The 21,962-nt window shown below is 42.5% G+C and overlaps 1 protein-coding gene across 1 annotated transcript; it reads right to left on the reverse strand.

Moving 5' to 3' along the window:
* Nucleotides 1-16,265: 16,265 nt before the first annotated feature.
* On the reverse strand, nt 16,266-17,537 carry LOC147465913 (uncharacterized). Its single transcript, XM_086502340.1, has one exon. The coding sequence runs from the start codon at nt 17,535-17,537 to the stop codon at nt 16,266-16,268; it is 1,272 nt and encodes a 423-aa protein (XP_086358466.1).
* Nucleotides 17,538-21,962: the final 4,425 nt, after the last annotated feature.

Genomic DNA, 21,962 nt, shown 5'->3' on the forward strand with positions numbered 1-21,962 from the left:
GGGTACCATGTACTTGGTAGTCCTAAACCCTAACATTGTGGACAAGTGGGGATTGATGGGCACCAAAGCCAAAGTAGATGAAGAACTTGAGGAGAAAGCACCAATAATGAACTTCCCTGATGCGAAGTTAAGAAGAGAGAATGAAACTACAAGGATCAACACTGATAACATCTATGTGGGGCTATACAAATATAATAATGGGGAGCAAGATCTCTATTATAGATGTGAAGAACCCTACACCGGAGAGTTGACAGACCAAAAAAAACTTTATGTCTTTACCTACACAGAGGGATCGGAAGTGAAAATTGCCGCTTACGACAAGTATGGGAGGCAATACTCAACAATGGGCAAGAAAGAATTAGAAGTATATACATACTTTGGGGGACCACTACATCAGTATTATGTTACTTCTAGCTCACAAAGACCAGCACCAACAAATGGAGTGCAAAACCCAATGACGACAGGAGAACAAAGAACTCAGGCTGCTAACTCTTTCAGTCAACCTCAGTACTCGAAGCCCGGACCAATGGGATCATTACATTCCAGAGAGTCAATGGATACGAATCGAGGTAGTGTAGTTCCAATCCCCACATATACCACTCCAGGTCCAAGGTTCGAAGCGGAACCATCACATTTACCTCCTAGTAGTAGATTCAGGGCAGGGGAACCGACAAGGGTAACCCATGAAGTCCATGATGCTAGAGAAAGCTTTAGCCGGGACACAGGAGCAATGAGATTGGTAGCAAACCATAGACGTATGAGACCATCTCAAGTAGCCAAGTGTATGCCAAAGAAGTATGGTGGTTCAGGAGATCCGTATGGACATGTGTCACTCTTTAAGCAAGTCTTAAGAGCTGAGCAGATAACAGATTTCCATACACAATACGAGGGATTTGGTCTTACTCTAGAAGGTACGTCATTGACATGGTTTCAACCACTGAACATAGGGGGATTCCATGACATTGACTATTTGCTAAGAGAGTTTGCTGAGGAATTCTCAAAACGAGGGATTAAGCACAATACGGTCTCACAAATATATGCTTTTAAACAGAGAGAACACGAAAAAGTGAAGGAATCTTCACTTAGCTTCAAACAATACATTGAGAGATGTCCAGTACGTGAACGACCACAAGATGACAGACTATCTGTTCTCTTTATTGAAGGATTGAGGAACGACACTCTCAAGAAGGACTTGCACTTGAAAGCTTGTACAAGTTTCGAGCAAGTAACGAGAGAAGCATTGTACTTAGTGGATAATTGTACGGTTTATGGAGAGGTGTCAGCGGATACAGATTTTGCATCCAGTAGCTCTTCCTCCGTAGTGAGCGAGACTACCACTAAAAAGAATGTTCAAACAACAACCATGCCAAATGTAGAGCAAATGATAGAAGATGCTCTAAAAAGGATGGCACCATACCAAAAACCATTGCCAAAAACACTGAAATGGTGTGCTATTGAACAAAAATGGACAAACCATCCAACAGAGGAGTGCTATTACAACAAAGGGTATGTAAGGGAGCGTCAGTATGCACCTCCTGCTCAATTAGCAACACCTCAGGTACATCCAGTACCTCGATACCCAACAGGAAATGTACCAGGACTATGGGGATAGAAAGACCGCAACCGATATTGGGACAACAACCGCCTTTACCAGGAGCAAGACCAGTGGGCATTAGATATGCACCAACCTTAGAGAATCAGGAAGAACAAGCCCTAGTGCCTGTCCAAGCCTATTATGAAGAATCTGGTGCACACATGTCTCCAACTGTGTATTACCCACCAGAAGAACCAAAACAACCAGAACCATGGGGCATGATTGGGAATGTTGGAATACCAACAGTTACAAGTGCTTCTGATGAAGAGAGATACAATTTGGACGCAAGAACATTGATGTTCATAGCTCATGGAGGGTTAACAGGACAAAGACCATCCTATCCACAAAGGACGAATCACGTGGGACCAAGACCAGCACTAGGACCCTGTTACAAGTGTGGAGGTGACCATCTGATGAATGTTTGTCCACATACGGAAATCATTAGAATTAACGCTTATTGCACTGAGTGTGGGGTTACTCACCTCATTGAGGATTGTTCAAAGAATCCAAACAAAGTGCAAAAGACGACATTGAATATGCTAGAAACTATTCCTACCAGCAGTGGGTCTGAAAATGAAACTCTGATACCAACGCAAGTTGTTACTAGAGCTCAAGCTAAGAAAACCACTAGAGAACCTGAGAATGGAAAGTTAGCGACTGAAGTGGTTAGTCAAGGACCGCGGAGTCAGAGAAACACATGGAAAGCTAGAAAAGCACGCATGAAGTTGAGAAAAGAACGTGAAGACGCTATTCTAGCTGAGGAACTAAAGCAAACTAAAGATAGATTAGAAAAACTTGAGAGTCAAAACGGGAAACGAGAGATGAGCCCGGAAAGAACGAAACAAAAGAGTATCAAAGAAACAACGAGCTTAAGCTCAGGGGGATCAGTGCTAGTCGACAAAGTACACGAACCATTGGACGCACTGATGAGAGCTTACGAAGCTAGGTTAAAGAACAACCAAACACAAGAACAGAGGTGGATGACATACCCAAACGCGGAATTGGAAAAGCAGAGACTTGAAATGTGCAAGAGAATGATCGAGACTGCACAAGCCTTATTAGAACCACCGAAAGAAACAATGAATTGTGGAACGGAAAACCCAATTCAGCAAGAGACTATCATTTCACGGGTAGCTGAAAAGACTCCCAGTGCACAAAAGCCTGAAAATACACACAAGGATGACCGCATAGTATTGAACACAACCGATCAGGAGATAGAGAGTTTTCATCCAGTCATACAGAGGTCTTACGGAAGAGATGAGGATTACAATGAATTTTGGAAACAAGTGAGAGAGGCAAACTTTGCAAACGAGCTAAGTTGCCAAGCTAATCAGACAAATTGGGAAAAGGACATCAGGAATCCTCCCATAGTGGAATTTGAGGCAGGATCTCAAGTGGACTTGGATCTGCAATCTTACTGGGGAGATGGGGGCTCTGTTAGAACAATGGAGAGCAAACCTCATTCACTGAATACCTTACCTTCATACTTAGGAGAGTATGAAGCAAAATCCGAGATTAGAGCACTTTCCTCACGAAGAATCTCATCAGAAAAAGTCATGGACTCGCAAGGATTGATAGAGATCTTGTCAACACCAGTGACATGCACTATCACTCTAGCTGAGCTTTTGAGGCGAAGACCACATATGTGGACCATTGTAGGAAAATGCTTGGAGAAATTTGGGATAAAAGACCCAACATCGAGACTGCAAGAGGGTATACAAGAGCTGAGCAAACCACAAAAGAACGCTAAGCCTGTACCCTTAAACAAGGTCGGAGAGTATTGCGAAGGTGAAGAGGGGAATACAACCTTACCAGTTGAATTCCAAGGAGTGAACACGATGGCAATACTAGACAGCGGAGCTGGGGTAGCCATTGCTACAAAAGAAATCTGGAAAAAATGGGGGAAACCAGCAATAAGGAAGACTAGGTTGAAACTCCAATTAGCAGATGGACACATGGAGAAACCTATGGGGTTATTAGAGAAAGTCGTAGTGACTTCTTGCGGCATTGAATACGAACATACTTTTGCTATTGTCGATTTTGGCAAGGAGAATAACTATGATATCATACTGGGAAGACCATTCATGAGACAGTTGAAAATGGTCCAGGATTGGGGCTACGATCACATATACCTGAGAAATATGGAAACCACTACACGTGTGAACCTGAAAGACCATAGCTACAAAGATGTGAACCGAACACCGGTAGAGGAGTTTGATTCAGCTACTTTGGCGGGATCCGAATTTCCAGCTTGGTTAGGTAAGCCCAAGGAGTTATGGATGTGTGGGGCCTCGAAATGTGGAAGTCTGAGGCGAGAAGAATATGTTTTAGAAAGGGCTATCGAAGACGAAACTTATATAGGAGAACCCTTTCCAGAGGACACGCTTGAACCATTAGAATGGACACACATTCTAGCAACCCTAGATGTTTGTGCAATTCCGGATGGTCCCACAACGAAATTTTGCGACAAGGACGGGTACGACGTGGTTCCGTACTTCATGTTGAGAACTATACTCGAAAAAGAAACTGAAAAGAACGATACACTGGAAAAGGAAGATGAAGAAGAGGTGTTTCACGACATTCCCGATCATCCAGAGTGGGGAAATGAAGCAGACAACGAGTCAACGGACAATTCAAGCGGAAACGAAGAAACTATAACGGATGTCCGATTTTATGATTTTCCGAACCAAACTAAACAACGCCAGAAACGCTATAGAGCAAAGAGAAAAACAAAGGGGGTTAGAACCAATCCGATGCCTAGAATAAGAGGAAAAAATCAATTCCTAATGCTAGTAAAGGCGGAAGATTGTGTTAAGGACAAGATTTCTGGAAGAATGAGAGGCAATGATCAAAAGAGCTTACGAAAAGACAAAAGAGGCTCAAGAAATCAAGTTCAAAGGAATGGAACGAAAACTGAAACAGAAAAATCAGAAAAGAACAAGCGCAACAGAGAACACACGGAGTCCAAGTTAGAACGTAGAAACAAGTACAGAGAGCTCAAGAAAACTCTGAAAGAAGTTTGGACGACAGAAATTGAGAGTGGAGAGGACGAAAACGCCAAAATCAAGGAAAACATGGATGTTCCCTCTCACTACAGGAAATTCACAATAGAGGATAGGAAGGTGGTATTAACCCAACCTATTCGAGAGAGAAAGGAGAACGAATCTTATGACGGACCGGAGGATGCAAAAAAAGTTGATTTAGCAGCTCCAGGTGAGACACCTAGACCGGTGTACATAGCCACAGATTTGTCTCCAGGCGAGGAAGAGAGACTTTTGAGTCTTCTCAGAGAGTACAGGGATGTGTTTGCATGGTCTTATAAGGACTTAAAGGGAGTTGACCCATCGATATGCCAACACACAATCCCACTAAAACAAGACGCAAAGCCTAGCAGACAGAGACCATACACATATAATGATACGTTTGCTAAGCGAATCAAAGAAGAGATAGATAAGCTAATGGAAGCTGAATTCATATACGAGATTGAACACACCGATTGGGTATCTCCGATTGTGGTGGTACCCAAGAAGAACGGAAAACTCCGAGTGTGTGTCAACTTAAAGAAAGTGAATGCTGCAACAATCAGGGACAATTATCCCCTGCCGATAACTGATTCATGTTCTAGAGCGTGTATCAGGGAAAACAGATACTCTTTCTTGATGGTTTTTCAGGATATAACCAGCTAGCCATAGAAACCGGAAGATCAACATTAAACAGCTTTTGCAACGGAGGTGGGGAATTTATGCTTATCGGGTTATGCCTTTGGTCTAACCATTGCTCCCGCAACCTTCCAGAGGCTGATGACGCATGCTTTCAAAGAATACTTAAGGTTGTTTCTAGAAATATACATGGATGACTTATGTGTACATTCTCTTCTGAGAGATGAGCATCTAGAACACCTAAGAAAAGTATTTGAGAAATGTAGGACATATCGCATTTGTCTCAATCCTGAGAAATGTGTGTTTATGGTCCGACAGGGCAGAATTCTGGGACATATTGTCTCACAAAACGGAATATCCACGGATTTAGAGAAGATAAAAGTTATAGTGGATATGCCTAGACCAACCAATGCGAAACAAGTACAGAGCTTTATGGGACATTGCGGATATTATAGACGATTCATTTACATGTACGCTATAATAGGCCAACCACTTTACAGGCTAATAGTGAACTTTGAATGGACAGAGGAGTGTGAGGAATCATTCAAGAAATTGAAAGAGGCACTCATTACTGCTCCAGTCTTGAAATCACCAGATTGGGAGAAGATATTCCATGTGCATATAGATGCTTCGGCATATGCAATAGGATGCATTCTGGCTCAGCCAGAAGAAGGAAACATGGATTTTCCTATCTGTTACGCCAGTCGACAGCTCAACAATGCAGAGAAGAATTACACCACAACAGAGCGAGAAGGATTAGGAATGATATATGCTGTGAAGAAATTTCGGCATTATCTTCTAGCCAACAAGTTTGTGTTTTTTACGGATCACCAAGCCTTGCTCTACCTAGTGAATAAACCATGCAATACCGGGAGAATAGTGAGATGGTTCATTATCTTACTGGAATTCGACTTCACGGTAGTAGTAAAGAAAGGAAAAACACATCTTAGAGCTGATCATCTTTCGCGATTGACGAATGGGGAAGACCCTATAGGAGTAGATGACGACATGCCAGACGCGTACTTGTTCAACATAGAAATGATACCGAAGTGGTCTCAAAATGTCGTTAGCCTATTAACCTATGGAGGAGAGTTTGATAGAAGAGAATACAACCAGAAACATATTGCTATTCAGCAATCCAAGAATCTTCAATTGGTTGCAGGAAGGTTGTATCAATTGGGAAATGATCATGTTTTACGACTATGCATCAATCCTGAGGAATATAATATATATCTGCGCGAAGCACATGTTCAGGAATGTGCATTTCATTGTTCAGAAGGAAAACACATATAGGAATTTGTTACAATTGGGAGTCTATTGGCCAGGAATGAAAGAAAGCGTACATGAATATGTCACTGTATGTATTGTATGTTCATCAAAACCGCCAGCAGAGTATTCGACATTATATCAGATAATGATCGCTCCGGAATGGAGTCAGTATATTGTTGAATATCTCACAAATAGAACTTTCCCAGAAGGAACGTCAACAGCTCGTCAGATATATGTAGAGACAGAAGCTAGAGATTATGCTTTAATAGGAGATCAACTCTATAAGAGAGGTAAAGACAACCAGCTTAGGATTTGCGCATCAGAGTCTGAGTATGTGATAATCCTGGAGCAAGCTCATGGAGGAGTAGGTGGAGGCCATTTCTCAGGTGATAAGACAGCAAAACTTGTCTTAGCCGCAGGAATATGGTGGCCAACATTACATATGGACGCTGAGGAATACGTTAAACGGTGTGATGACTGTCAGCGGACCAAAGTACCACTTAAAAGAGATGATATGCCGCTTAGACCAATGATGGGGGCAAGAGATTTTGCAAAATGGGGGATTGATTATGTCGGACCCATTTCACCTCCTGCATATAAGACTCATGCACAATACATCGTTGTGGCTACAGACTATCTAACAAAGTGGGTCGAAGCAAAGGCAACTCAAAAAGCAGATGCCAGGACCACGGCACAATTTCTATATGAATACGTCTTTGTACGATATGGATTGCCAATAGAAATTGTGAGTGATCGAGGCACACATTTTATAAATGAAGTGATAGAGATCCTTCTAGATGAATTCATGGTAATCCATAGGAAATCAGCCCCGTATCATCCACAAGCAAACGGACAAGCTGAAGCAACAAACAAAACCATATGCACGGTCCTTACGAAGATTGTATCTGAGTCGAGAACTGACTGGGACCAGAAGTTGCATTCAACATTATGGGCATATAGGGTAGCATATAAAACATCAATAGGAACGACCCCATATAACATGGTTTTTGGGCTAAATGCTATCTTACCAATAGAATTCTTGATTTCAACCTTAAGGGTGGCTAAGGATCTAGAGTGGACAGGGCACGAGCTTTCTGATAGAATAGATGACCTGGAAAAGCTAGACGAGCTTCGCCTAAAAGCAGTAGCTTCTATCTACGCTCAAAAAAGGCGACAAAAGGAATTTTTTGATAAGCATGTGCGGACTAAAGAGTTTAAGGTTGGGGACTATGTCCTAGTTTACACTCTGAAACAGCATGCTAAGAAGCTTAAAAAGCGAGGGATGGGACCTCTGGTGATTAAAGATCTATCACCAAGTGGAGCCGTCAAGCTTGCTACATTAGACGGAGAAGAAATGCCCAATTGGATTAGTGGATGCAGAGTGAAAAAGTATCTTTTGCCGCTAACCCAAGACATGCTTCTCAAAATACATCAAGAAAAGCTGCGTGTCCAGAAAAAGAAAAAGATTGTGGAGGAAGCGCAAGCCGAGGCGAAGGAAAGAATGGAGAAAAGAAGACTACTGCGTCAGAAACAGCGCAATGAAGGAGCAATACGAATAAACGCAGTCAGTATAACAGAAATGGATAATGACAAAGAAGAACCCATCATTGAATGCAAAGTAGGAACCAACCAAATCAAAGCCAGAGCACTATTGGATTCAGGAGCTCAAACTAACCTACTTTCACTCAGTTTGTATAGACAATTGACAAATGACACTAAATTACAAACTGCCAAGCAAGAGTTAAAGAGTTACTCTGAGAATTCAATCAAAACTGTCGGATGCACAGTTTTACATATACAGATTAACCAGTATGTGTATCCTCATATGTTTTACGTGGTTGAAGACCAAGCTACACAACATCCATTATTGCTAGGACAACCATGGCAGAAGCAATACAATGCAATGATTGACTGGAATTCTAAATCAGTGCTTATCAAATACGAAGGTGAAAGTCAATCAGTTAAGTTCACCAAAGGAGCAGAGCCAACTCCAAAGGAAGAATCCAAGAACAAAGGTAAACAACAACCAGAGAAAAAGAAGAAGCAATGGCAACCAAAAGTTTCTATACAACTGGATTGCTCTTCGACGAGGAACTCTCAACAGTGGATAAGGAAGACAAGCAATAATATAACAGCTCAACCTTGGGAAAAAAACGGAGTCAAAGTTGGTATGGAGACCAAAAAAGGTTGTGCCAGAGAAACAAAGGTGGAAAACAGAGTCTTCAATACCAGACAACAGAGTGATTCCAGACAATCAAGGACAGTGAAACAGATCTGGATTCCAAAGAAGTTCATGACGGCACAAAGCTATAGCAAGCAAATTTGGATCCCAAAGATTTGTAAACAGGAACTCCCTTCAGTACAATCAACGGAAACTCCTAGGTATTTCAAGGCGAGGAAATCAACACAAAGAACAAAGCAGGTTTGGGTCGCAAAGAGTTTGTGGCAAGCACAAGCGAAGCGGAAGCAGATTTGGATTGTGAAAAAGAACAACAAGGTAAAGAAGAATCCATCTACTGATTCTACTACCGAAGTGCCAAAACCAACCCAAAACCCGACCACCAATCCTTCAATCAAACAAAGAGCAGCTTTATTGGAAAGACTGTTGTATCATCGCTCTACAATTGCATTGGGAACTTATGACCAAAACAACTACAATGCTTCGCCCACAGACACTTCATAGTCGTCCAGGAGGACTCAGACTAGGAGGGGGGAGGTATACAAGTATACAGGAGCTACAAAGCAGCTACAAGCGACAAAAAACAAAGAAAAACCAAAAATTATATTACAAGGGCAGTGTCTTACATGATTTTGCAATTTTTATGTTTGATTGCGGATATTGATAATATTTATGCCCTTATATACCTTGTTTTGCAACAAGAAGAGATCAAATGATGAATTTGGGTCTCTAGACGTGTAAATATCACTAAATAAGAGTGTTTTTGGAGCTAAAAAGTGGAAAAAAGTGGTAATCCAAGTCCAGAAATCACAAATAAGTGTATATTCATATACACAAGGTTACCAGCTATTTATTGTGTATGTTTGGAATTTTTTGGCTTCAATTTGCTATTTTCCTTTATTTTTTATGATTTTCTTGATAAAAGTAAAAGAAAAATAAAAAAGCAGGTGAAACGAGATCAGAAAAAAGAAAAGAATAGATGGTGATGATCCTAATGACAAGGTCAACCCATGGTAAAAATTGAGTACAATTCGGGAAAAGTTGCGGAAAGCCCGAAATGACAGAATTTTGGCAAAGTGGACAGATTTCTCAGAAACAGGTCAAACGGAGTCCAAATTGAGAAATTTCAAATCCTAAAGTGCATTTCACGACGAGATGGGAGCACATGTCAAATTTGGTAACAAGTGATCCGGGAAGTCCGAAGTTAAGTATTTTTCACATCACTTTCAAGCTCATTTCCACTATTACCTTCTTGGAGAGAGCAAAGAGCACACAGGAGCATCCAACCTTCTACAGCCTTCTACGACTGCTACGAGAGCTCAGAGGACACCAGACATGAGAGGTAGACTCGTTGCCATAAGCTTTTGATGCTTATCATTAACTTTTGTCGCGAAAACTAACCAAAACCAAGAAACAAGAGCAGACGGGGAATGGGGAAGAACGCTAGGTAGTGGCACAACCGCCTAACCAAACCTTGCAAGAACTTATAGGTGGGTTACCCTAGTATAGAAGATGGGTTTCTAACACTCAAAGCTCGAGAAAGAACGACTGGAAAAACCCTAGGTCAACACAGCCTGCAAGAGGCAAACAGGAAAAAGTTGTCGAAACGACACAAAACTTCTCATGAAGCTTAACAACATCAAGGGCAATGCAACCATGGAGTATCTCCAGGTTTGGACCACCAAAAGTAGGTCAGAACAACCGATTCGGTTGCGGACACACAAAGCGTCATTTTGGCATAACGGCTGAAATTGACGACCGAATGAAATGAAACTTCACAAGCAGCTTCAAATATACATGGATGACTTATGTTTGCAAGCAAAACCCAAAAGAAAGCTGATTCACTTACCGATGGTGGAAAAGACGCTTTCGGGCAACCAAAAGGAGAAAGATGGAGAACGGGGAGCCAAAGTCAAGTTCAACCAAATAGATGGCTTCACAACATATCCAATGAGCTGGAAATGCAACTCTCGAGAAGAAAAGTTGAAGAAATTCAACTCCAAGGCAAAAAGACGACTTCGGAGACTGAAATGCCTATAAGGGGGCTTTTTAGCTAAACTGATGACTTTTTAAGTTGAAAATTAGTTAGCAGGGCTTAGGACACTAGCACAAAACATTCTTTGCACAAAAAGACCAACATTTCAAGAAAAGACATCATACGCGTATGATGTCTCACAGCATGAATTTCACATCTATTTCAACATTTGAGTGCATAGCCTCATTCCACATGTTAATCACATCCTATGAACCAAGTATCATGAGAATTGGAGTCAGAATACCCAAGGAAAACCAAAAAGACGCAAAGTAGGCCATAAAATTGATTTTTGGTCCTAATTTTGTCAAAGTAACTCCAAACTCATTGAAACTTTGTAGGATTGTTGATTAACAAATCTACAAGCTATCTGGAACCAAAAAGCACCATTTTGACACAAAAGACATCATACGTGTATGATGTCTATTTGCAGTTACAGAGCCAAAACTGCTCATTTGTCATCATACATCCATTATATATATCTAATACATGCTACATATGAAATTTGGAACCATTTGGTCAAGAGGATCACCCCATTAGCCCAATTGAGGAAAATCCTGTACCTAAAGCCTATTTTTGACCCAAATCCAACATACTCAAGTCCAAACCAAGATTTGAGTAGAGACAGTCCTTCACTAGTACATGGGGAGTCCACAGAACCAATCCCATGCAAAATTGATGAAAAAGACATCATACGCGTATGATGTCTCCAGAGCCATTTTTAGTCCAAAATCTATCCAAACTTCATAAATCCACTGAATAAGCCTATCTAAAGCCAAATCCAAGCTTATAGAGAAATTTGGTCCAAAAATACACTAAAAGACATCATACGCGTATGATGTCTCACTATGTGATTTTGGCACCTCAGGGCTTCAACCACCAAACATAAGTGATCTACATGCCATTTGAAAGTGAACCACCAAGTTTTATCCAATTTGGATCATAAAATCCAAATCCCTTTCAAAATTTTGCCAAGAGTCAGAACTGGACTAAACTGGCCAAAACTTGACCAAATGGGATCCAAACTCAAATCCAAGCATATGATACTCATGTATACACTATCAGCTACAAGCACAACCAATATGAAGTCATTTTGACACAAAAAACATCATACGTGTATGATGTCTCCAGCATGATTTTGAGCCCATTTTGCATATTTTTTCACCTACCTTGCATCCTTAGGCCCTGAATAGCTCATGTTTCAATTTTCAAGTCATTTGAATAGTTAAAAGCTTCATTTCGGCTTTTAGTACTAAAAAGACACTAACTTCTGAAATTGGAGTTACAGGATCCATGGATTCTGCCAAGTCATCGGCAACGAAGAGAAAAAGACCGACAATCAAAGATGCTCTTGCAGAAGCGGAACCCTTTGACATTCCAGCAGAAACCCTCAAGCCAACCAAAACTTGGGTGGAGGAAGCAGTATTGGAGAAAGAGGGAATAAAGATCTACCAGGGGACTTTCAGAGATCCTCAAGGGCAAGCGGTGGATGTACCGATGATCCCACAGGAATTGGTAGATTATAGCAGGTCAGAAGACATCAGCAGGTACCTGGAAAGGGCAGACTTGCGCAGTTTATTCACCTCAAGACCATCAGGTGTGGATACAAGAAGAGTGTACGAGTTGGCAACATCCATTCAGAAGGATGGAAAAGCCACATTGACAGCCATGGATGGAGAGAAAGTAGAAGTACAGATCACTCCACAGCTCATTGCAGACGCATTGAAGCTGCACAACAAAGGGAGCTTGGTCAGGGAAAGAAGGGAGGCCATAGAGGTCTATGGGCCCAAGAAGCAAAATGCAACCTATGAAGATATGGCGGACGCAAGAGCGGCAACCCTTTGCCGACTGTACAACCAATTTCTTCATGTTTGCAGTAAAAGACCGCAAAAGTATACGACACCACCCCATGCCATTGCGACCACCATCACATGGGCATTAAAGAGCAATATGCCAAAAGAGGTGAATTACGCTCAACACATCCACGAGCAAGTAATTGCCATGCACAACGAGAAGCCAAAGTACATAGGAGGAGCGGAAATTCTGACAAGAATAGCTTATGAAGCTATTGGAGCTAGAGATCAGTGGCCAAAGGTTCCCTCCCAAAATGAGTGGCTTAGAGAATCCGACGAGGAGGAAGAACATCCCAAAGTATCCAAGAGGGCATCCACAAGAGCACGCCGGAAACTAGAAGTAGTTTTAGAACCTGCAGACGATGTGGACGAGCCGCTTAAGAAGAAGGTAAAGAAGAAGGTTGCTCCCAAGCAAACCAAAAGTCAGAAAGCGGCAAGAATGGAAAGACTAGTGGAGCAGTTTAGAGCGGAAAGAGCTCTAAAGGGTGACTTTGAAGAAAAGTGGGTGCCAGACCCCACTAAAGTCGGAACTAGCTCAGCCAGGCCACATATTGATCAATACGATCAATATATTAAATCTTATGAGGAGTCGGAGGCTATTCTGGAGCAGCAACCTGTCGAGCCATACACTGAAGAGGAGGTACAGCAATTAAAAGTTGAGCTGAAAAAAGATGACAAAAGGAAAAGGAAAGTAGATGAGTCTACTAAGCCTCAAGAGATAGACGGGAAAGCCGACAAAGGGAAAGCCAAGGAAGCTGAGGACAAACATCCCTCTTTTACTGATGTACCAAGCCCGAAGAAGACGGAAAAAATTGTGGAAGAGATCACAGTAGAGGTAGACAGAGATGTTATGGAAAAGCCAGAAGCCGAGACCAAAGAAAAGAAGATAGATCCAGTTCAGCAAAAGAGAAATGATTATGAGGATCTGGTAGCGATAGGATACACTGAAGAAGAGGCCCTTGAGGCAGTTTATGGGATCACCCTACAAAAACAAGATGAACGGAGAGGGACGGAGGAAAAAACAAAGAGTACAAAAGAAAGTGAAGAGAAACTGGACGAACCGAAAGCACTAGAAGAGCCAAAGCCAGTGGAGGTGGTGGCAGAAAGAGCTTTAGAGTTGACAGATGATGATGAAAAAGACATGCACATGGTGCATGAACTGCTCAGCAAGATAAAAGAAAGGTCCAAGGCAAAGGAAGTAGAGATTGAGACAGCCAAACAAAGGGAAGCGGAGTTGCAGAGAAAATTAGAGAATGCTATGACTGAATCTGAAAGTCATAAAGCATCACTCTATGATGCGGAAAACGAGAGAGACGGCTTGATACTCCAGCTAGCCGAGGCTTCAAGAGAAGTGACAAGTGCACAGGAAGCAAGGGAGCGGCTAGAGGATGAGTTGGAGGCGGCCAAGGATGAGCTCATTGAGCTAACGGAGAGAGTCGAGCTCCAAGAAAGAACAATCACTAGACTCAGGACTACCCCTAGAGCTAGCAGAGCAGGAACCGAACAAGAGGGAGTTATCATACCAGCTTTGGAAGACCAGGTCCGAAGCTTACAAAGAGAGCTGAGATTAGAGCAAGTGCAAAGGTTGCACATTGCGGAGGGATCATTGGCAGCAGAGGAGAGGCTCACATTAGAAAATCAAACACTACGGACAGAGAATGAGGCCCTCCGCAAACAGCTCCAAGATCTACAAGAGCAACAAAGAAGAGAGACAGAGACACCACACGAAGAATCAGGTGGAGCAGCCATAGAGCTACCAGAAACTGGAGAGGCAACCACAATTGAAGATCCAGCCCCAGCTCAAGAGGTGGCCTCGACTTCAAGAATCTCTGAAGAAGAAGAACAAAGGCTCCATGACCAAATAGAAAAGTCAGCAGAGGAGAGTGCCAAGGCGGAAATGGAATGGGAGAGGAGACTCCTAATCTCCATTAGACTTCAGGGACTTGACACAAAAGTGCTCCATGAACAGTGGATGCAACCCAGTCTGCCTTTCCCTTTGATGAAATTTGAAGTGCTAAAGACGAAAAAGAGAATAGAGGAGGAGTAGTATGTCGCTCTTTACGAAGGCGACATCACAAAGGAGGAACAATCAAAGAAGATAGTAGATTCACAACCTAGATGGAGGAAAGGGTGGCTGAACAAATACCCAGCCTACCTCATCTACTTGGTGGAGGCACCAAAGGAGATCTGGGAGGACGCAACCTTCTGCCCGGTGCCAAGAGTCAGAAACTGGAAAGAGCATGGCAGGATTGCAGAAAAGAAGCCAAATTGGCTTAATTATCCCAGGATCCTAGGACCAAAGGCAGGAGAGAGAATAAGTAAAGCCTACATGGTGAAAACCCTAACGGGCACCATCAAGCTCTTTACTGGCTCTCCTGACCTTTCATGTCAGATGCTCAAGAAAATCTGCAGGACTCTCTTAGCTTGCATTGAAGTGTTCGCGCCAGATAAAGCCACGACCTCGAGTCTACTATCAATGGCCGACACGGTGACTGATATGATGTACGATCTTTCATTGCAGCCTTCTCCAAAAGTGTTACACCTCCTATACCAAAGGATTATGTTTTTGCCTAGCTTCCACATGCAAACATTCGAAGAAGCTTTCTACACCAGCTTTTTCATCAACGAAAGCAAAATATTCGGCCCAACCTTGACCATTGGCAACCTACGATACGAATCACATTTGCAGATGCTCAAGACGACAGGACTTTATTGACCAAGCATAAAAGTCATGTCAGGGACGACATGAACGCGGAGGGGGGGAGTGTTGAGCCAGCAGAGGATCACACCCACATTTTTGCTCACACTCATCATTTTGTAGCCATTGATTGTAATAAATGTCTTTCCGACATTAATTTTGACTTGAGCCATTCATTAAGTAACACGACTCAATTGAGTTTCCAGTTTGTAATCCCGAAGTAATTTCACTTGCTGATGTAAGTAGTTAGAGATGTTCTCACCTCCAAGGCTGAGGTATATAAGCCAAAGTTTTTGTAACCTAAAGGATTCAGATTATTAATCAAAGTGAGTTTTTGAGCGCCGTGACTGTGTCTGAGAGAGAGTGAGAGAGAGAGAGTCTTATCTACTTGCTACGCGAGCTACGGAGCCGCCATTGGAGAAGCGACACCGCCATTGTGTTAGCAACGGCGAGAGCTACGCACAGATACCAAGAGTGCGCGCTATCGGCTTCTATGTGTGGTAAGTTCCTACGAGCTTCGGTGTGAGTTTTCTTCCAACTCGTGTGTCGGAATGGAGCGTGCAGCATATCTATAGAACCACAACGAGCAGAGCTACACATTAGTACCATCGGGGTCAAGTTTCGATCACCTGTATTTTTTGGCCTGTCTTCATACGCGTTTACCGCACGGAGTGATTATAGGTTGATTTTGCAGTTCAAGTCTTTAGGGTGTTGTTATTACCTAGTGTATAGACTTCTCCTTGAGTTTGAGATCGATTCAATGATTCTAGATCCTGTTTCGTATAGCATTCGTTCGTAGTACGGATTTCAGTCACTTGCGTATTTTAGAACTTAGATTTGATTTCCTTAGTAGTGATTGTCATTAGAAGGTCGAGTAGGTGATTTGACACCCACCTAGTTGTTTCCATGCGCCTGCGGGTCAAGCTTCGTCCTCGTCTGACAAATTCTGTTGTTGGTTGAGTTCTCGCTATTTAGCTTCCGCTAGCAGCGTAACCGCCTTAACATTATGTCTGGTCGATCAGAGGAAACCTGTCCTGGAAGTAGTGCCTCATTTATTTCTGGCCATTTAGGGTTACATGTAAATGTGATAAATAGGTCTGGCTTTCCCTTTGCACGCAAAATTTCCATTGCATCTTGATACAATTGGTACATGTTCCAAGGGCCACCTATAAAAGATGAGGGTAAGAAAATTCTTCGACCTACAGATCGTCCAAGTACATCATCACTCCCAAGAAAATGCACCATGTCAGCCAACCCTGCATAAAATTCTGTCCTCAACATCTTTTGATTTTTACAAACCCATGCAAGACAACATTCCTCAATGGCACAGTATGCATCAACCATAAATTGTTGAAGTAAACGACCCCCACAAAGCAAGCATGACTCCGTATCAGTACGAACCTGTAGTCGATATGCATAGTACTCTCTTTGAGTGACACATTGTCTACCAGCCAAGGCATCCAAAGGTCCATGCACATGATCATAAGGAAGCTTGATATACCATCCATCTTCTCCCAGTGGAAAGAGAAGAACATACAATAGTGGCATGTACGACCTATGTAGATTTGAAATCCTTTGCAACCTTCCATTTTGACAATGTATCACAATGTCTGGATGGCCAGTTGTTTGTACATCCCCTTGACCTGGCATAATTGCAACAACCTCATTGCCAACAAGTATCAAGTATTGCCTGGAAGTATTTCTATTCTCACAAATTGTCATTTTGATCTCCACACCAGGACTGTCACGTAACATTCTACCAACATTGTAGAAGGCCTTCGCATATGTATTACATGATCGCATCATCATTGATAATGCTTCAAGAGTGGACAAAATCAAACCATCCAAGGCACTCATACGATTCCGAACCTCATGCTCAGTATCATATACATATGTCTGTGCAAATTTTGGCACCCCTGCTTCGTGTGGTAGCAAAGAACCAATTCGATGGTACACACCGCCATGTACATGAAAGCAATATGCACCAGACCTAGACATCAATGTCTCATCAATGGTAGCTCCAAGAGATGCAAATGCCATCACACTATTGTAACTCCTGATGCTTTTTCTGAAGGACCTACTCATAGCATCACTGTTATTCAGTAGCCTCTCCAATACATCTGGCGGTCTTGCAAGAGGAAAGAGGGATACTTTTCCACCTTTGCAACAATATTTTCCCATTGATGGTGTATCTTCCTTCTTCATTTCACACGGCCAAAGACGTGCACCAAAAAACTCACAGAAGGAGGACATCGTTCCTGTATGATCTGTGGGCAATGAGACATGTATCAATGGTAGCATGGAAGGGTGAACACCTCGTATACAGGGATAAGCATGTAGAATGCAAGCAATTCCTCCAAGTGATGTGTCATGAACATACGGGACCTGTTCCTCATTTTGAGCATCTATGAGAGGGAAAAAGTGTCCGTCATGTTGATGGCACTGCTCTCTTATGTTGGAGGTACATTGCCTTGCCCGTTGTCGACGATATATTCTTGTCGCATCCTAACATAAAAGAGTGTGTTGTCTTCGTCCTTGTCCTTGCATGGCTGTTTGCAGAGGGACTTGTGGAATTGTAACATCCATGGATAGAACCCTCCACAAATGTGGAGGGACTCCTACCACGACCATGGTCATTTGTTAAGCATGGAAAGGCATTACTTGTCAAGTATACCGTACACTGTATAGCAAGTTGGCATCAATAATTTCGTGCAGCCTTTTGGTGTGCACGCACATGAGAGGAATGACTTGGAGATTCACAAAGACAAAGGAATGTGTCCCTTGTCCTCATAAATACTTCTGTCAAGCAACAAAGAAAACACTAAGCTCATAATGAGTGCATAAGTTTTAGCAGTGCAATATGTATAATCAATTTAGACATCATGGCAACGTGATAGAACGTAGGTGTAGTAGTCCAAATGGCCCCAAAGGCTATGGTGCAAAGGTGTGGTGCAAAGGTGTAGAGGAGAAAAATCATTGTCACCCTGAAAGATCGGTTTAGTGTATTCTTTCCTAACAAATTTTAATATGGGAAATTACCAAAATACCCCTCTAGTTTGTCAATTCCCACTTATGAATTTCGAGATCCACCTCTAAAATTTTACCTCAAGGCGATAGCACCCATGAAACTCAAAGCACCCGTGTTTTGGAGAAAAGTATCCTAACTTTAGTGCAATCCCACCTACGAATATTGAGTTCTATCTCTAAATTTCACCCCAAGGTGATATAATGCATGAAACTTAAAGGAATTTAATGTAAAATAATCTCCAAATATAGCGAAGGGTTGCCTTGATTGATCTTGTCCTTCGTCATCAATGCTTTGAGAAAAAGCATTGTTGCTCTGAAAGATCGATTTAGTGTAATCCCACCTAACAAATTTTAATATTTGCCTTGAGATTTTAATTTTCACCTTGAGAACACCATCAGGTGATAGCACGCATGAAACTCTCTAATGTAAAAATCTCCAAATATAGCAAAGGGTTGCCCTATTTCATTGTGTCCTTCGTCATCAGTGCTTTGGGAAAAAACATTGTCACCCTAAAAGATCGGTTTAGTGTTGCCTAACAAATTTTAATATGGGAAAATCACCAAAAGACCCCTCTAATTTGTGGAAATTCCTGAAATACCCCTCAAATTTCAAAAATACCCTTGTATCCATTTTGATAATTTTCATCAAGATTTACTAGTCTTAATTCCTTTCTGACAATTGAAATCCGTTTTTGAGTGCTTAATATGTAAAAAATTTGGCACAAATTAGCTCGCATAAGAAGCGTTTTATGTCTAAAAATAAAGAATCTCCAAAGCGTACATAACCAACTCAAATTCTACTTTTAGCATCTTGTATGATAGACAATCAGTCTTCTTATGAAAAGCTACAAAAAAACAATCGTTGGAGAAATTTACTCTCTCAACCAGGGGTATTTTGGTTGGAAAAATTGAAGGACATTTTAGGAATTTATGATAAATGTTGGACGGATACGCCGCGACGGACGTCAGCACAGCGAGAACTCACCTAACAAGTAATGTCAGCTAAGGACGAAGCTCGACCCGCAGGCGCGTGGAAGCAAGCATAAGGTGTCAACCTACACTCGACCGACTCCTAACTAATTCCTACAGAGGTCCCTACCAATTGTCTAAGTCACAGCCTTCAAGAGTGCAAAAGAGGATACTTCCTACAACGCTTGGTAGAGCCGAACACCCATCAAACACTTTGGAAACACCATAGAACTTGAAGGAGACCTTACTAATACCTATAGGCCGCTCTCCCTAAGGTCTATGAACGAAAATCACGACCCAAAACACCCGGTACAGAAACACGTAGGATGTCTGGCCAAAATCTGTAGGTCTTCGTTTCCAAAATCTGAAGTGCCTAATGTGTAGCTCTACTCCATGTGAACGCGTGGATATGCTGCAATGCAAAATCAGATAACGTATGCTCACCCAAACAACAGATGAAGCTCGTAGAAGGAGCTCCCAAAGCCGGACCGTATGCGCGCAATGTTGGTATCGGCTCGTATCTCTAGTCAGGGGCAACATGCTGCACTTCTCCGCACTCGATTCCGACCACCGTAGCACACGTAGCGTCAAGACGAAGCTCACACTCTCTCTCACGTACACAGTACGCTCACTCACAGACTTCAAACTTGTTTAAAATGAAAAAAGGTCCTTCATTAAGGTCAAAAAGTGGTATATATACCTTACAACTTCTCAAACACTAAAGTTCCAAAATCAACCATCTATTCAATCTAACTATCAAAACTGGGATACAATCTGGAAACTTCTGTAAGTGCCAATATTTACAAGGTGAAAAATCGGGTTTTCCTCAATGAATGAATAATTACAAAAATAATAGTCCGCCCCGTAGTTAGATGTCGTGGGGTGTGTCCAGCTTCTAACTTCCCCCCCCTCCTTGTTCATGTTGTCCCTGACATGGCCTTGATCCTTTGCTTCATCTTATGGTCTCCCGCATCTTTAGCAGTGTTTCGTACCTTGCATGTAGATTCAGCATTGTTGGGCCAAAGATATATGTATGCATGGTGAAGAACCCCGTGTAGAATGCTTCTTCAAAAGCCTGGAGGTGATAGGATAGTAGAAACATAATTCTTTGATACAACGCATGTATCACCTCCTTGGAAGGCTGACCTGACATATCATAAGCACATCTGTATGTATCCTGGAAGAAGAATATGCTGTCAGTCACCTGGCCTAGCTTGAAGGTCTCGAACGCTGCTAGGATGGTTCTGCAAATCTTTCTCATCATAATGCATGTAAGGTCAGGTGAGCCAGTGAACAACTTTATGGCGCCCGTTAGGGTTTTCACCATGTATTGTACACTTATTCTCTCACCTGCCTTCACGCCTGGCAGCTTTGGGTAGTTCAGCCAAGTGGGTTGGCTTCTTTGTAAGATTTCTTGTGCCTTCCACATTCTAACCCTTGGTAGAGGACAGAAGCTGAGGTTGTTCGTGATATCTTCAGGTGCCTCTACCAAGTGGATTAGGTATTGTGGGTACTTGGTAAGCCAAGCCTTCCTCCACTTTGGGTGAGAATCTACTATGAGCTTAACTCCTTCTGGCCTCGAGGTGTCTGCGTTGTAGAGAGGGACCGTTGGCTCTTCTTTGATTCGCCTGTTTATTGTTGTTGCCTCATATTTCAACAATGGATATGGGAGAGAGGGTTGAAGCCACTCATGCCTGAGATTGCTGGCGTCGATCTTCTGAATGGTGATAGATTTGAAGATCCTCTGCTCCCATTCCAAGGCTTCCTTTGTGCTTTCTCTTAGCTCTGCCTCTATTGCCTTACACAATTTTTCCTCCTCTTCTTGTGTTAGATCTTGTGGCTCTTGAGAGGATCCTGCTGTGCTTTCCTCTGGCATGGGTGTGTCCACAGGATCTGCCACATTGTCGAGGTCGATGCCCTCATTGGCAGCTGGCCCTGAGCTTTCTGCTTCTGCTTGTTGCCGGCCTTTCAACTCCTCAATTTGCTTGAGGAGTGTCTGCTTTTCCGCTTCGGCTTCTCCGCCCATAGTCACGAGGAGGTCATTGAGTTCAGCATTTACTTTTTCAGCCTCCTCGAGCTTTATCTTTATGCTCTCCAATTCTTCTTGTAGGGCTTTTTGGCTGTCCTCCATTCTTGTTTGCATTGCGATAGAACCTTCAGCCATCATTAACCTCTGCTTCTTCTCGAGAGTCAGCTCCTTCTGGAGTTCTTGCATCTGCTCTTCATATATTTGACTCTCGAAAATGATTTGAGTCGAGCTCGTAGCTCTAACTCTAGCATGTGATGCTCGCAGCATCTGGATGGTTTGATCTTTGACTTTTAACTGGTCCTTGAGCTCAAGGACTTCATCCAGGCTTGCTTCTTGTTCTATCTCTGCCTTTTCCTTGGCATTCCTCATGGCCTCTACTTCTTTAGTTTCCTCTGCTAGCTGGAGTGTCAGATTATCTCGTTCTTTTTCAGCATCTCGCAATGACTTGCTAAGTTGTAGACACTCTTCTTCCGCTACTTGTAATCTTTTTGCTGCTGCCTCATGTGATTCTTCCTTTGCTTGGCAGTTTTGTAGAGCCGTTGCCAAGCTGGCGTGGAGGTCAGCTTCTCTCTCTTTTTGTCCTTGGCTTTGTGCCTGCAGAGTATCGCTTTCCATCTTGGTCTTTTCTTCGTTGGCCTTTAGAGTTATTAATT

This window comes from Adiantum capillus-veneris, chromosome 1 (assembly GCF_014529385.1).
Source record: "Adiantum capillus-veneris isolate H3 chromosome 1, ASM1452938v2, whole genome shotgun sequence".
In the NCBI taxonomy this organism is placed as follows: domain Eukaryota; kingdom Viridiplantae; phylum Streptophyta; class Polypodiopsida; order Polypodiales; family Pteridaceae; genus Adiantum; species Adiantum capillus-veneris.

Coding starts and splice junctions, on each gene's coding strand:
- LOC147465913 (XM_086502340.1), bottom strand. CDS start 17,537: ATGTCCTCCTTCTGTGAGTTTTTTGGTGCACGTCTTTGGCCGTGTGAA.